The 16709-nt window shown below is 60.1% G+C and overlaps 1 protein-coding gene across 5 annotated transcripts in view; it reads right to left on the bottom strand.

Annotated features, from left to right (window-relative positions):
• Positions 1-887: 887 nt before the first annotated feature.
• Positions 888-16709, bottom strand: part of PIP5K1C (phosphatidylinositol-4-phosphate 5-kinase type 1 gamma) — a 50711-nt gene continuing 34889 nt past the window's right edge. Inside the window, exons 10-19 of one of the 5 annotated variants that reach the window (XR_010406224.1) lie at positions 16522-16570; positions 14537-14621; positions 12687-12848; positions 11766-11904; positions 11620-11652; positions 10348-10452; positions 7975-8089; positions 4137-6675; positions 3881-3964; positions 888-3686 (exon numbers count right to left, since the gene is read on the bottom strand). Coding sequence is in view for 4 of the 5 variants with exons in the window: in XM_045863335.3 (XP_045719291.1) it covers positions 3684-3686; positions 3881-3964; positions 6598-6675; positions 7975-8089; positions 10348-10452; positions 11620-11652; positions 11766-11904; positions 12687-12848; positions 14537-14621; positions 16522-16570 (853 nt within the window). In the remaining variant the exon portion in view is untranslated. The remainder of the gene's footprint in view (positions 3687-3880; positions 3965-4136; positions 6676-7974; positions 8090-10347; positions 10453-11619; positions 11653-11765; positions 11905-12686; positions 12849-14536; positions 14622-16521; positions 16571-16709) is intronic. The other 4 variants (XM_045863335.3, XM_045863333.3, XM_064574465.1 and 1 more) reach the window with 4 other exon arrangements.

Below are 16709 nucleotides of genomic sequence, written 5' to 3'. Positions count from 1 at the left end.
CTTTGTTCTGTGGATGCTGGGGAGTCACGGGAGGGTTTTGAGCAGGGAGAGAGGGGCAAGGGCGCTGGTTGTTAGGTGGAGTCCCTGCTGGGCAAGGGGCCAGGAAGGACTACAGCAGGTAGGGCTGGAAGACCCCGAAGTCTCTGCTCCAAGCTCCCCCAGCCCACCCCAGAGGATGGTACTTCATGTTCTAGGTTAAGCTCTTCAAATGTTTAACATACAACTTCACGACCTCATCCTGAAATGCTAGCTTTGCACGCTCTGCTTGGTGCCAAGGCACAGGGTGGGGCTGGTGGCACGGAGGAATTTCCGAAGATCATCTCCCACCACCCCTGATAACAAGCCAGCTCATCAGCAGATGTGGATAAAACGTGAGGGGGCTGGCCCTGTGATTGTCAAAACGCAGATGTATCTTTGAGAGTATGCGCATACTCATCTTTGGATGGGATGGTAAGCACATTCCAGATCATCTCATCTGCGAGTCTATAAATGAGCTGTGTGGTTCTGCATCATGATGAAAACGGGTTTCCAAGGGCCTGCTTACGGATGGGATCTTATTTCCAAAGCAGCGTCTCTCCAGTTGGGAATCCTGGAGAAATGCTTTCCTCTTAAAAGGGGTCCATGCATTACCCAATTTGAGCAACTCTGGCAGAACCAATACAAACTTTGGGGAGTGTTTGTTCTTTTGAGCTGGGCTGCACTGATGTCAGAAATTTTTAAAAGTTTTCTGAACTCAACTGGAACCCGAAGGAGGCCACAGCTATTAAGGCATTGGGTCCTGTTGTTATTTTAAATACAACCAAGGTTTCTTTCTGCCCTCATTCAAAGTCAGTCCTTAAATTCCCAAGCAGACCCCGGGAACACACAGAGGCAAAGAGAAAGAGAGCTGATGCTTATTACCCGATTTTATTAGAGAGAACTCTTCAACATAAAAAGAAGGAGGGGTGGCGGGGAGGGGGCCCGAGGCTGCATATGTTATCCAGGGCCAGCAGGTCTGCACAGTTACAGAGGTGCCCACGGCTCTGGGTTTGAGAGAGACGGCATTCTGTGCCCGATGAGGCCGCGCTCTGGATTGTCACACCCCAGACCATGGGGGCTGAGCACACGGAACCCCCAGAGAGAATTAAGACACACAAGGTTTGCAGTTTCATTGTTTTGAAATCAGTTCGACCATAAAAACGACATGGGGGTGGGTGGGGGGGACAGGCGATGCAACTGAGCCACCAGAGAAAAGGCGGTGGAAGGCGCTGGCCCAGGGCATGGACCGAGGGGCTGCAGCGACAGTACCATGGCAAGGGACCCCACCGGAAGGGGAGTATTGCACTGAGCCAAGTGGTGGAGGGAGGGGCGAGGGGAGGTTGGAGGAGGGAGGCTGGCAGGGGCTCTCGGGAAGCTGCACCTTGTCAGTCTCGGGAAATGTCTTTCATTTTCACAGCTCAGCCATCCAGACAGTGCCCAGGCTCTCGGCTCTCAGCGGCCGCAGCCATCAGAGATGAGCCACAAGGGAGACAGGGTGTCGCCATGAAGGAATTTCGATTTCTATGCTGGGGGTTGGCAACAGCTGGGTGGGTCCAGGGCCTTCCTCTGGGGGTGGGGGGGGCCTTGGAAAGGCCACGAATTTGCTACACATTATAAATAAAGTCTTGCCTTCCCGCCCCTGGCCCCCCAAATAATAAGCAAACAACTCCCATCGGCACAGTCTGCAGACCACGTTAGCATCCACGTGACAGTTCTCTGAAAAGGGACAAAGAATGCAACCAACACAAAACAGGTCTCCAAAGGGGTCTCAGCGACCTAACACAAAAACAGAAACGTCATGATATCCAGGAGGCTTGCAAATTTCTCTCGCAAGTTAGCATCCAAGCGATGCCTTTGTTCCATGATTCACTGAGGAAAGCCCGAGGGGACCAGCAGAGCTCCCCTCCTTGCTCCTAAAGCTCCAAGTGGCTGAGGATGCCCTGGACATGGGGCGCACTGCTCCAGGACTGTGCATGCTGCTCTGGCCATCCCCACAGAACTCACAACGTGCCTGAACATCCGGCCTTTGGGGGCCTGGGCAGGGACTCCAATGCCGGCTTTTGGGTGACACAGTCGTCCCTGTTAGTCTTCAAGACCTGAGATGCACCTCTTGCTCAGCTGCCACCTCCTCGGCGGGAAGGGGTAGGGATGGACTGGCGACTCATGGCATGCAGCCAGGGCACTTGCAGACAGACGCCCATCTAAAATCCAGGTGAGGACACCTCCTGCCGTCTGGACAAAGCCCTCTAGGGCAACAAGGAGAAGACATCATTTTGCTTCTGATCTGGGACACCCACAGGGCTTGTTCTGATGGATCCTCTCACTGCTGCCTTACCCGGGCTGCATGCTGGCGCGTCCCTGGCCGCCCTGGACAGACAGCAGCCAGTCCAACAGGCTCCCTCCAGGCGCACGAAGTGAGCCGTGTGAGGGGAGATGACAGCAGGTGAGGGACCCAGATGAGGGACTCGGAAAATCAAACTCCTGGATCAGTGGGTTCTCCGCCAGGAAGGCAAGGGCTGGGAGAAATTCTTCCAGGTGTAGCTTCTGCTCCAAGCCAGCTCCTAGCTCCTCCCAAGCAAGCAAGCCATGGGGGGTGGGGGGCAGAGCGGGCAGGGGGAAACCATCCCCGCTGTTCCACCTCTCAAGAGGTGGGAGGGCATTTCTGTGGGGGCAGGACAGACCCTGCCATGCCAGCGGCTCCCATAGTCCCCTCTGGACCCAGTGGGGTCTCTGAGCCCGGGGGGGGGGGGCTGCTCCTGCTGAAGACGACAAACCCCCAAAATTTATTTTGTTTTTCACGAAGAACTTTGTCTCCTATTCTTTAGTTGTTTACACGTCACCATCTTAAAAGAAAAAGAAAGCCCTTCCCGGTCCTGGAGGGGGATCTCTTACTGGACAGCAGAGCAGCTTGACCGTGGGAGGGCCCCTGCTGCAGGACCCGCTCTCTGGAAGTCCCACGGCCTGAGGGCCCAGCGCGTCTCCCTTCACTTAGGCCTTAGGCCCTCTCTGCGAGATACAGAGCGGGCCGCGTGGGGAGGACAGAGAGGCCCACAGTCCTGAGCTCCACGGAGAGGGGTGGCCTCCTGGCCACTCCTGCTCCCGAGTCACCTGGCAGGTGAGGTGATTGAAAACATCAGGGTGGGGGGTGGGGGAGGTGGAAAGCCGCCCCCAGACCACTGGTCGGCCATCTCCAAGGACGGATGTCCAGTGCCTGAGCCCAGAGTGCCTGCGGGCGCGGGGGCACCCCGTCCAAGTGGAGAGCGGCAGAACCTCGGAGTGTGGATCTCAGCCGGGGTGACCAGGCCCTGGGGGCACAGGTCCCGGGAGCCAACAGGCCTTGTTCCCTCAGGGAGACACATGCAAGCACAGCAAAGAACTACAAAGTGCAGTGGAGTGGACTTTCTTCGTTTTTCCAACACGTCTTTTTTTTTTTTTTTTTAAATCTTTTTCTAAAAAAGCACACCTGTGCTGCCGTCTTTGTGCAAAGAGTAAGGACCCAAAATAAATACGTGATCGGACACTCAGGGAGGTTCACAGTCATAGGTAGTTGACAGGAGCGGCGGCGGCCGGCGGCGGACCGGGTCCGGCGGGCGGGCAGTGCCTCCGCCAAGCAGCCAGGGCGGCGGCGGCGGGCGCTCGGCTCCAGGGCGGTGAGTGCATAGAAGTTACTGCGGAAGGCAAGGGGGCGGGTGAGGGCAGCGGCGGGGCCGGGCGGCACCCCCACCTGCGGGGCCGGCCCCGCCGCTGCCCCGCCCCCGCCCGCCCCCGGCCTCCGTGTCCCCGGCCGGTCCCCGGGCAGGTGGGGCGGGGCGCGCGGCCCGAGGCCCCGGCCCAGGGCGTGGCGAGCCGCGGGCGCACTTACTGTGTCGCTCTCGCCGTCGGAGGCTGGGTGGGCGTGCGCGCTATAGTGAAGCGGGGAGTACACCCAGCTCCTCTCATCGGTGGGCTGGGCGGGCGGGCGCACGTGCAGGGAGCGCGCAGAAGAGCAGGGGTGCGAGGAGGCGCGAGAGGCGAGAGGAGGAAGGAAGAAACAGAAATAAAGGAGGCGGACCCCAACGCGGACGACGAGTAGGCGGCTCAGCCCCCGCGGCCCTCCCCCTGACGGGCCCTCCCCGAACCTGGACGGCTGTGGGGCCGGCGGGGCTGAGCGGCGGCAGCGCGGGGTAGGCGGCAGGAAGCGGGGCGCGGAGTGCAGGCGGGGCCCGGTACAGCGGAGCGGGAGGGGGCGGGGCGGGGTTTGCTTGCTGTCCCCTCCCCCTGCCCCGCCCTCTTGTTCGTCCGGGCCTCCTGCTCGGGCCTCCCGGGGCGCCCGGCAGCACCCCAGCCTCAGGTCCAGCCTGCTGTGTGGCCACCGGGGCCGCCAGCCGGAGTGGGGCCCTGAGGACCCTCCACTGGGGGTCCTGGGTGGTGAGTGCCCTGGGGGGCGCAGGGTGGAGCCCATTTCCTCGTGCCCAGGTGAGACCGAGGCCCGGGGCACCCAGAGAGCAAACAACAGAGGCCCAGCCAGAAGGTGGGCTGCTTTTCCTCCAGGGGTGTCAGGGAAGGGGTCCCCATTCTGGGTCAGACTCGGGGGGGCGCACGTTCTTCCAGCACCCACACCGGTCCCTCCTGGGTCTGTTCTCACCACAAGAACCCCCGCAGCCCCCTTCTTCTCTTTCTTCCTCCTCTTTCCCGCAGACCCCCACCTCCCAGTCTTCAGCGCTTGTGGACCTAGCCCGTTGCCTGGCCTCTGCTCGGAGCACGGGGCCTCAGCAGGCACCTGCCCTGGCTAAACCTACGGAGGCCACAACCCAACGAGCCCCCAGACCTGCCCCTCTTCCATTGGGCTGCCCCTTCTCTACAACCAGCCTCGCCTCTGCAGGGCTGGCTTCTTCAGAGCCTGGTGAAGAACAAGCGCCAGCATGCGGCCTCTGTGCTCTCCGGGTGAATGCAGGCCCCTCTGCCCTCGCTGCCCCTTGGGGCCCCCACTGCCTCTCCCCACCTCTGTGCCCACTCCTCCCTGCCCCTCCTATAGCTCTCGCTGCAGAACCTGCCCTCACCGGCCAGACCGTGGCACCCGCAGGAGGCACTTGGCCCACTGGGCACCACGGGCCGCTCATTCTGGTCTGAGCACCTGGCCCAGGGCCACACACCCCTTGAAGGTCATCCTCAGCAGACGGACTGGTACAATGGCGCACAGGCCCTGCTCACTGCTTAGTGGTCACAGCGCACAAAAACCCCAGCCTGCCCAGAAGTCCGGGGGCAGGGTCTGTCTGGGGCTGCTCGTGCCCAGTGTCCAACATGGGGCAGCTACATCCCATGTTCAGAGCCACGGGACAAGAACGTGGGACAAGAGGGTCTCCACCTGAACTCTGCAAGGAGCTGGTTCCGGCGGAGGGAGGGATCACGGGCAGCAGGACCCAGAACCCGGCGATGACCCCACTAAAGTGGGGCCAAGGACACATCCTCCCCAGTACTGCAGGCCCTAGGGTCTGCTCCCATTCACCTACCCTTCATACTTGCTGCTCCCTCTGCTCCTATGTGCCCCCCACCAGCCTCCGCTGTGCCCTCTACGGAGCCCACCCTTCCTTCTCCCACCTCCCCACACCCTGGGGTCAACCCCTCTGCAGGCAGCCTTTACAAATTGTTCCCCTGGTGGGGGGCCCTCAGGGCCTGCTGTGTGTCCTCAGCTCTTGGATCATTTTAAGGGTGTGGCATCCCTGTCTCAGCAGGACACAGCACGGTGGGAATGTCTGGGGAAGTGGTTTCCACTTCTTGGGTTTGCTCGGCAGAGCTGGACACCCAGTGACGCTCAGAGGCATCTGGGGCTGGGGGTGTGAGCCTCCGAGGGGACTCATCTTGAGAACAGAAACTCCTGCTTCAGGATTTCAACCTGTTCCTCCTGCTTGAGTGCTGTATGGCTCTGGGCAGGTTACTTGGCCTCTCTGGGCCCCTCACTTATTGCTCATGAGGACAATAATAGGTCCTGAGAATACCACTGTTACATGATATCCACACAGCATCCCAAACACAATAGATAGATGAGCATCTACTAGACACAGGAGCTGCTTGGGAATTTGCACCCAGATTTTATCTAAACCATGCCCTCTTGTGGGCTTTCTGGGGAGCCGAGACCTTGGTTTCTCCACTGTGAAGTGGGTATGGAAATACATCTCCTCTCTCCTGCAGTTAAGAGCCTGGCTTTGCTGACCCACATGACTGCCTACTTCTGCAGGGCAGACGCCCCTGGGGGAGCCATCAGCAGCCAGGTCTGAATACAGGACGTGTCCACCGACTTGTCCCTGACTCAGGCAGGCTGGGGAGAGGGGCAGAGGCAGCCAGGGGCTGGGGTCAGATGCCGACCCCACCACTGCAGCCAAGTGCCCTTAGCCCTGGCTGTGAGCCTCCAGGCTTAGCAATGCCCACCTCAGAGGGACCTAAGTGACATCACTGGGGGACACATGACCAGCCTCAGTCATAGTGATTCTTTCCCCAAGTCCCTTCTCAGAGGACGAGGGACAGCCAGGACCTGTGGCTCCCTGCTGCCCAGGGTGGTGGACCGGGGGCTGGGCTCCCTGGACACCTGCTGTGGTCACTTACAGTCCCTGAGGAGCTCAGCGTCACGGCCCGCAGTCGGCGATGCCGGGGAGAGTAAATCCAGTACCTCCCATCGGTGAACTGGGCGGGCCGGGCGGGCGGGGGAGGAAGCAAACAGAGGACAGGATGAGGCAACAGGAATCTGGCGGGTGGTTAGGTGGGGAGGGCGCTGGGCAGGGGCAGGAAAGCCGATGGCCAAGCGGGAGGTGAGTTTCGGGGTGGTGGGATCCCACTGCGGTCTGCCTACGTTCTCTGCTGCCCGCAGGGCCTGGCCGCCCACTCAGGTGTCAAGACCCAGACGCACACATAGGACATGGCCCCCTGGGGCCGCCTCACACACTGATCCACAGGATGGGACACAAACCAAGCGCCCAGGGACGGGGAGCTGACGGCGGGTGTGGGGACACACACACAGTGCATGCGCCTGTTACTTCTCCAGGCCAGACAGAGGCCCCAAGACAGACAGCAGGGTGGTGGTATATAAGGCAGCCATGGCTGCGGGCCCCCAGCTCACTGGCCATGGGGGCAGAGACAAGACTGAGGCCTGGGAGGAGGACAGGCAGTCCCCTTCATTGCATAAGGCCATTTGACCACTGAATACGGCTGCCCGAGGAAGGCAGCCTCAATACCCACTGTCCGGGGGTGGGGGGTGGGGGGTGGTCACTGGACAGGACTCTGAAGGCTCCCTGGCCACCCCGCACCCACCTCACCCAGGCTCCCAGCCCAGCTAACCTGTGTCTGTGGGAGATGCAAGGGGGGAGGTGACCCCCTGCTCTGGAAGACAGGTCCCGGGTCCCTGTGGCAGGGCCCCTTCCTGCTCCGACAGACCCTGCCCCATTAGGGAGCAGCCATGAGTCCTCGGCCAGTGAGGATGGCAGTGGGAAGCACACAATCCCCTGGCCTCCTCGAGAACAGAACCCACCTAGCTGTGCCCGCCACCCAGCGGGAGAAGATCCACAGTTTGCAGCCCTCGGTGGCTGGCCCCGGATCTGCCCAGGACCAAGGGGGGCCCAAGGGGGCTCAGAGCTTAAGGACTCCAGATCTTTCCTAGGGAGATGCGGTGGCATGGCTAGGGCCTGGGCCTTGCCCGGTGGCCTGGTGGTGGTCACGAGGCCTGGGGAGGAGGGACAGGGCAGTTCCCTACCCTTAGAGTGGCCTGGCCTGGATGCCGAGGGGCAGGGTGCTCCCACGCCATGGGAGCGTGTGAGTGTGAATGCGTGTGAGAGCACACTGGTCGTGCAAGAGTACATGGATGTGAGTGTTGACCAGTGAGAGCACTGTGTCCACATGAGTGTCCTTGTGAGTGTGCGTGGGTGTGTGTGCACGAGCGTGTGTGTCTGGTCGAGGACCAGGCAACAGAAGGAGCTGCAGGGGACTTACAAAGTAGATGTCCGTGGCAGGTGCATCCTCCTCATCCGAGGCCTGGCTGGCGGGCTCCGAGGCCTGGCTGGTGGTTTCTGCTTCGGCAGCGGCAGTGGCTGGGGAAGCCTCCACCCTGGGGACACGCCGACACAGGAGTCCTCAGGTGGGGCTCTGGACAGCACCCGTGGCCCCAGCCCCAGCTCACCTCCCGTCCTCTCATCAGGTCATCACAGAGACAAAAGACTCAGGAAGCCGAATAAAACAAACCCCCACCCCCAAATACCTCTGAGGCAAGGGTGGGGAGGATTTGCCCACCCACTAACAGGAGAGCCCTTACCCACCCCGGCTCAAGCGCACACACAGGTGGGCAGGTGCGCCTCACCACTCACCCCCTGGGTGACCCTGAAGGTCCTTTCCCATCGTTAAGCCTCAGTATCCTCATCTGTAAAGTAGGGACACCTGGCACCCACCCCCATGTTGGGGTCAGAACCTCTGTAATCTTCACTGAGTACTTACTATGTGCCAGGCCCTTTCAAGAGCCTGGCATGAATTCACCCAGCAACTCTCCCCTGGGGCGGGGGCTGCTGCTGTCCTGAGTTACAGACAGGAAACAGGCTCCAGATGGAAGGTGAGGCGAGGCCTAGGCCTCAGCTGGTGGCTGGGTGATTGGGGTACAACTTCCATCTCATGAGCAAAATGCCCAGCTCCGAAATGGGGGGGCACCTGTAACCACAGAGAGCTGGATCTCCAGCCGCGTGGGAGGGTGGGCTGTTTTGGGGGCAAAGACTGAAAGATGGGTCACACTGCACGTGCATCTGCGTATCTGTGATGTAATTCTTGATGGCAAAGTGCAGGCTGGGGGTGTGTGTATTACCACTAAGTAAGGTGTCTTGAGATAGAAGAGAAATTTTAAAAGCATGTAAAGGAGAAATCACAAGAGGAGCAAGAAAAATTTGATAACAATGCAAACACAGAACCAAACAGACCAAATGGGACCAACAAGTAAGGATGTAAAGCAACGGATCAATACACTGGACATGGCCAGGTCTGAATGTTCCATCCCTCAACAGAGAACACAGGTTTCTCCCACACGCCCACTGACATTAAAAAATGAATTTTGGGGTGCCTGGGTGGCTCAGTTGGTTAAGTGCCGTGATCCCAGGGTCCTGTGATGGAGCCCCACATTGGGCTCCCTGCTCAGTGGGGAGCCTGCTTCTCCCTCTGCCCCTCCCCCCAGCTTGTTCTCTCTCTCAAATAAATAAAATCTTTAAAAAAAATGAATTTTGTATTTGACCGTGAAGGCTTTGATCTGTTTTAAAAATATACATCCATTTTTAGGGGCGCCTGGGTGGCTCAGTCGTTAAGTGTCTGCCTTCGGCTCAGGTCATGATCCCAGGGTCCTGGGATCGAGCCCCGCATCGGGCTCCCTGCTCGGCGGGAAGCCTGCTTCTCCCTCTCCCACTCCCCCTGCTTGTGTTCCCTCTCTCGCTGTGTCTCTGTCAAATAAGTAAAATCCTTTAAAAAAATAAAATATACATCCACTTTTAAAGGCCACTTTCTTGAACTTGTAACTGAATAAAAATAGACATAAGTACTGAACACGTAAACAGGTCTTCAAATCCTGGGAAGTTGAGAGACACTTGTAAATAAACCCTAGAGCAGGGTCTCTCCCCCGTGGCACCATGGCGGGTGGGGCTAGACAGTTCTCTGCGGGGGTCCCGGGCGCTGGTGGGAGCGCGTCGCTCGCCCCACGCCCTCGGCGCCAGGAGCCCCCAGGGTCACAAGCGCAGGTGTCCCCAGAGGCTGAAGGCCACTGCTCTATATCAAAGAGCCGGTATAAAAGACCTGCCTCCCACTGAACCCACGAACACGGCCGGAGCGCAGGGCCGAGGACAGCAGCTGGAGCAAAAAAGGAGCCCGAACGTTCGACCTCCGCCGGAAAGGAAGGACCACGCACGGAGACCAACCAGAAGTTGGAAGGAAGGCATTAAGGACGAGTGGAAGTGAGTGACACAGGAACACAACACAGCTGGGAAAGGGGACTGCGTCCAGACCGCAAAGCCCCCTCCCGCAAGCCGGGGGATCCGGGCCACAGTGCGTGAGAACGCCGGGACTGACACATCACTTGCAGCTCTGCCGCAGATCAGAGGCCCTGATGAGGCAGCATCCCGGCCCCCAGCGGCCCCTGCGCAGACTGCCTGGTTCCCACGGCCTGCATCCCCACCTTTCCAGTGGGAGGCCCCATTCCCAGCCTCCCCCAGCCCCCACTCCCTGCCCAGAACGTGGACTACATTCCCCAGCCTGCCTTGCTGCCAGCTGGCCACGTGACCGCGCTCAGCCAATGAGATCAAAGCAGACGCACGCGCGCCAGTCTGGCAATAGGACGCTCACCCCGTGTCCTCCTCTTTGGGGACCACGATCTCCACGCTGCACGCGGGCTCCACCTGCACCGTGATCTGCTGCAGGTCCTCCTCCGCGTGTGTCTCCTCCTGAGGCCTGGAGGCAGTGGGAAGCTGCACCTCACTCTCTCCTCACCCTAACTCTGCCCCCCCAGGGGCGCCAGCCAAGCTCCAGGCCAGCGCAAATCTCCAGCCCTGCTGGGAGTCTCCATGGGGTGCTCTCTCTGGGTGCCATCTGACCAGTGCCCTAAGCTGGCCCAGCTCACTCCTGGTCCCTCGGGCGGTCATGCCCACCTGGGGTCTGCAAGGGGGCAAAGGCTGCCCACCTGGGGCCATCCTGTGACTCTGGTACCAGGAGGGGCATGTGTGAATGGTGGCCTGGATCCTGCCCACCCTCCTGGGGGTGGCTGGGCACTGGCCTGGGGGTGGGGTGGTTCCAGGGGTTTCAAAGGTCCAGGCCCCTGCTGTCAGTGGGTCAGAACATTCCGGCAGCCCGGCATGCAGACTCCGGATGGCAGCACTAGGGAGCAGAAAGGCCGCTGAGGCTGGAGCAGGCAGCAGGACAGAGGGAAGTGCATTCTGCCCAATGTGTTTTACGCTGTAAGGTTTTGGTTTTTTTTCAAATGGCAGTAATAATTGCCCCAACGCTAAGGGAGGCAACAAGGCCTATTCACTGTGGTCGAGTTGGCAACAACTGAAGAGCCCCGAGGGCAGGCTACGTTCTGTCAGACAGAAGGAAGCCTGCAGGCGCTCCACCTGCTCACAGATGACCTGTATCTGCTGAGTGCGCCAAGCAAGGGGCACCAAGCTGGGCTGGTGGCAAGACAAAAGGCAGAAACGGGCCCAGAGGTTTGTTTTCTTGTATATTCATAAAATATTTCTAGAAAGAGGAAAAAACCCGTCCAGGGGTTGCTCCCAGGGAGGGGAAGGGGCATGTGGCAGGGGGAGGTGTCTCACTATATTCTCTTTTGTACCTCTTAGAATAAAAATATTTAATAAAAAGAAAAAAGGATCAGCACGCAGGTGGAAGGACCTTCTGCCCGCCCCCGGGGTCTGTGTGTGGAGAAGAGTACAAAGTGACTCAAGATTCTGTGCAGTTCGAGAGCCTAACTTAAATCAGTGCCCAGGAAAGTGGTCAGAGAGGCGGAGCTCTGGGTGGGAAAGCGCAGGGGGTGCAAGAGGGGGAGGGGGGAAGGGCGGGGCCTTGCAGGGAGCCCGGACTGACGGCGGGGCAGCTGGGGGGGAAGCTGGGGTCTCAGCTCACCGGCCATCCTGTCCCGAAGACTGTGTGCGCCGCCTGCAGAGAGACCAAGCAGGTGGATGGGGGCGGGGGAGGCCGCCTGCCCCGCCCCTCCTAAGGATGTGCCCCCCGCCCCCGCCTCGCTGAAGGAGACAGCCCAGGCCCCTCACCGGTACCGCGGCTGCTCAGACGTCTCCGAGGGAGATCGCTCTGGGATGGAGAGAGACGTGGAGGACAGGGTAGTAGCGATGGAGGCGGTGGTGGCCTCCTCAAAAGATGGCGGCGTGCAGGGCAGGAGGTCGGGCCGACCTGTGGGGAGAGGGCTGTGGGCACCTGCGGCAGGCCTTCCAGGCCTCTGACTCCACTTGCAGCTTGGCTCACCTTCAGCAATCCAGGCCCCCGCCCCACCTGCCACCCAACACTCCATTCTGCTCGGCAGCTTTAAGAGGGCAAATACGTTCGAATTTACCCTCGGCACAAAGGCTTCCAATAGCCCCCTAGTCTCAAACTGAGATCCAAACCCTCCTCAGGCCCACAAGTCCTGCCAACCCGCCTGCTTCCTCTCTTCCCCGCCCCCTGACTTTTCTCCAACCACACAGGCCTCCTGCTGTCCCTCCAACATACCAGGCCCTGTTCTGCCCCAGAGCCTTTGCACCTGCAGTTTCTCCCTTCCTGGATGCTATTCCCCCCTCCCCAGCCCCTATCTGTAATCTTGGACTCTTTAACCTTGGGAACTGGGAGGGACCTTCCAAAACATCATGCCCAACCCCATCAAGTGCTTCCTTCCTCTAGGTCTCTGGACATCTGGTGATGGGTGGGTCACCTCTTCAGGTGGCACCTTCTCTGCTCAGCTCTCCCTGTGACAGTCCCAGCTGCTCCCCCTCCCAGGACGGCTGCAGACCTTGGGCTGGGATGGGGGGTGACTGTGACCCAGGCCCCTCCCACCCAGGTCGCCAGCTTCAGGAAACCCTTCCTTACACTGGGTTGCTGTGTGCCCTCCCCTCTCAGCCCCCCAGGGACATCACCTTTCCCCAGGAGCCCCCTTCTCTCTCCTGTCACCAAAGCACCCACTCCCCAGCCTGCCTGGTCACCTTCATCTTCCAGTGTGGGGTAGCTGCGGGCCCCCCGGAGGTCGTATTGTGCGTCCTCCCGCTCGCTGGGGATCTGGCTGGCCGAGAAGGCAGCTGTGGGCCCCAGGGGCTTGACGGCCAGCAAGGCACCACGGCCCTTCTTGGATGGCGAGGATTTCAGGGCTGCGGAGAGAGGGAGACTGGCGCTTGGGGCAGCCTGGGGGCCCCGTGGCAGCACCGAGGCAGGGCCGCACCAGCCCCTATCCCTCCTTTGCTCAGTAGCCTGGTCGGCCCCGCTTGAGGCTTGCCACCTGCACACACGGCCCCCGTTGCCTGGCCTTCAGCCCGGCCCTCAAGCCTGGGCAAGAAGCAATATTCTTTGCAAAGAAAACCCTGTCCTGCTTTCTACCCAGCTCTGCCTCCGGAGGTCCCAGGAGCCCCCTTTGTTGCAGCCCACCTTGGCCATGGCCTCCACTTTGAGACAAGGAACTGGAGGCCTTGGGCCATGTGGGGCTCAGCACCAAGGGCCTGGCTCCGATCCAGGATGAGTGGCCTGGGAAATGAGGGTCAGCCCCTCTGAACCCTAGCATCCTCATCTGTAGCAACAGGGTCAGACAAGGCGGGTAGACCCCATGGTGCCCTCTGCACCCAGCCTCGCCTGTCGGCGACCATCACCATGTCCTCCCTGCTCTTCCTGTGAACTCTGCCCCCAGGATGGCTAGCACAACACCCAGCATACAGTAGGTGCTCAGTTCGCCTCGTGAGCAGCCCTCCGGTCCCTGGAGGCTGGCATCCCCTCTGGACCAGTGAGAATGATGCCCCGGGAAAGGTTCTAAGAAGTGGTATGCTGATAAAGATGAACAAGTCGCTCTCAGGAGACAAAGGCCAGAATTGTGGTGTTTGCCAATTTCCACCATGTAAATAATCCCACTGCCATCGACTTCAAGCTACTGGCTCAATGTCAGGGAATGTGGAGTCGTGCTGGCTCCACGAGCCAGCTCTGGGTGACCGGGCTGGGTTGCCGCCCACACAGGCCTGGCCCAGTCTGGGAGAGCATGTTGCACGCCGGGCAGTGGGTCTGCCTGCCCCTGCTGCCTCTGTGGACCCACCTCCTGCGGTGTGGAGCCCGGAGAATAAGGTGCACACTGAGACCATTCCCACGAATGACACTGACTGAACACCTACTGCGTGCTGAGCCCCAGGCTAGACGCTGGGGACACGGAGTGACCAAGCACGCTGCCTTCTGGGCGCACAGGGAACAGGGTGCAGGTGGCAGACAGACACGTGGGGACAAAGACCCTTCCAGGCAGCATGTGGGGTCCTGGCCCCGGGGTGTGCACCAGGGTCTGGGACTTGAGGCCCAGCACAGACAGGGGACCTCCCGAGGCCACCCAGGGCTGCCTCTGTTTGTCCTGTGCCCTCCTTGACAATGCCCGGTCTGGCTGATACCCGGCTGCCTCCGTGTCCGCCAAGGCCGTGTTTCCTTGGTGAGGACACGAGGCTGCAGGTGGCCCCCCTTGAGGACAGATGCAGGGCCGAATGCACCTCTTGTGTGTGTAAACACATCTTGCCCTCACAGCTCTGTACAGATGGGGAAACTGAAGCATGGAGCAGGGCGACCCCGCTTGAGGTCACACAGGCAGGACGCAGTGGAGCCCGAACTGAAGCTCGGACAGCGTGCTCTAGGCCCCGTGCTGGGCCCCAAGACAGTGGCGTCCTGACTCCCGTTCTCTGGACCAAGACCCTGACCGAGGCCCATGGATGGCCACGTGGCAGGAGGAGGGGCTCTGGGTTTACCCCGCTCTTGGCAACCCCACTTCCCCGCTCAGCACCCCCGGGGCCCTCCTGCCCAGAGGGCCTGGGAAGCTCACAGGAATTCTTCCGGAAGACCGTGTTGCTCATGAACTTGAAGAAGCGTTCCGCGTAGAAGCTGGGCCGGTGGACAGACACAGTGTCCTGGGGAGAGAAGCGGGGCCCGCAGGCAACAAGGGCTGAGTGCCGCCGCACCACCAGCGCCCCCCGTGTCCCGCAGGTCAGCCCGGGCCACACAGCGGCAGTGGGACAGGGAGATGGGTCCGTGGCACAGGGCGGGCAGGAAGGACATAACTGGTAGGGAGGGGCCTGGGAGGGACATTCCTTCATTATAAACTCATCTGTATTTTTAATCCTTTGAACCTCGTGACTCAAACAGCAATTCAAAGGAGTAAACGAATAAATATCAAAATTAGGAAACCAGAAGAGTTCTCTAAAGCAGGGCTCAGAGAAGGACGGCTGCACATCTGTACTGTAAGTAACGTTTGGTGGCACTCAGCTACACCTGCTCTGGGGACAAGAGCAGCTGGTGTTGACTGGGAGCCAGGCAGCCCTCACCGGATGGTGACCCCGGGCAACGCACGGCCTCTCTCAGAGCTGTTTCCTCATCTGTGCGACAGGGAGGCTGGACGGGGCTACGCGTGCCGTCCGTATGGGAGGGGGCCCAGCACCCTTGGTGTTCCTGCGATGTTGGGTCCCTAAAGGCGGGGACTCGCTACTCCCCACGGTCCAGGGGCCTCGCCTTCTATGGCAGTCTCCCCTCGGCACGGCGGACACCATCCCGGGCACTGGGAGGCTGAGCAGCGTCCCTCCCCCACCCCCTCGGTGCCAGGAGCTCCCCCAGGGGTGATGACCACAGACGTCCCCAGACATGGCCCGGGTCCTCCGCCTGCTGTAATGTAACAGAACCCGTGGGGACACACAGCCCCCAGAATGCAAACTACATTTCCCATCCTCACTGCAACAAGGCATGACCGCAGGACCATGTTCTGGCGGAGGGCATGGGAGCCAAGGGAGGGACAGAGTTTCCGCCCTCTCCTCTGTCTGGAGTGCTGTGGTGGGCCAGCCACCTGGGCTGGGGGCCGAGGGCCATGCCCACAAGAACCTGGGCTTCTACCCCACAGGCCACCCTACCTGCCCCAGACTGCTCATGCCTGTATGGTTACTTTGATCAACATCTGGGCCCCCAGGAGCTGAGCCAAAGCTTACTTTGGAGATTACAAGTGGCCTCACCAGGACCTGGCAACTCTCCCGTCTGCCACGGCTTTCTAACACCACGAAAGGGCTTCCTGCTGACTGGCTGCCCCCTGGACCTTCTTGGTGCACTTTCTGGAAGCTTCCATGTGAACCCTCCAAACACTCTGAGGGGTGTCAGGGGCTCTTACAGACTATGTGAACGCAGAGAGCCCTTAGCGCTTTAGTAAGAATTGGTCTGAAGGGGGCCATGGGAGGGGAGGCATGCATCTGAGGCCCCAGCCAGCTCATCAGCACAGCTGGACCAGGGCTGCCTGGGGCCCCCAGGTGGGCTGTGGCTCCCCAACAGTTGGTCCTCACAGTCTTTTATATTTGGAAAGAATATATTTGGCAGCGTTGACAGGAAGAAGCACATTCCAAGCTATTCTCAAGCAAAGGAGACGTCTTGGAGCAAGCCACACCCCTCGCGGCAATGGGTCAGTGCTGCGCAGTTGGACCCATATGACCCCCTCCATATCGCAGCACATTTCCAGCACATTCTTTGCCTAGCTGGCCCCTGACTTTCCTGGTCAGGCTGTCCTTGGGGATCCTTCCAACTCAGCTTGGGGGTCCTCTCCTCCAAGAAGCCTTTCTGTACCCCTCACCAGTGGAGATCAGACCCCTCACTAGAGAGCCTACAGCCAGCTGCCTGTGCTTTCCCGTCTTGACCCTGACCCCCTGGCCTGTGACTGCCGGATCACAGGGCTGCCCTCATTAGATGGTGACTCCAGGAAGGAGGGAACACGTCTCTCGTCACGGCCCCGGGAGATCATTACATTTATAGACTAATGAACAAATGAACGCTGCTCACCCCATCATGGACGAGAGCCTTCCAAGTATGTTCCAGCTTCTTGATGAACCTTCAGAGAGAAGAAAGAACTGAACACCTGCCAAACTTTCGGGTCCAGGAGACACTGGGCCATGTCTGGGGACATTTGTGGTCATCACGACTGGGGGTGCTCCTGGCACCGAGTGGGTGGGGGAGCCCCCGTCTAGAGG

The sequence above is a fragment of the Mirounga angustirostris genome, unplaced genomic scaffold, assembly GCF_029215605.1.
Source record: "Mirounga angustirostris isolate CCGP_5_RB_7025 unplaced genomic scaffold, mMirAng1.0.hap1 SCAF_1, whole genome shotgun sequence".
NCBI classification, from domain to species: Eukaryota; Metazoa; Chordata; class Mammalia; order Carnivora; family Phocidae; genus Mirounga; species Mirounga angustirostris.
This window is presented reverse-complemented; position numbering and strand designations above follow the sequence as displayed.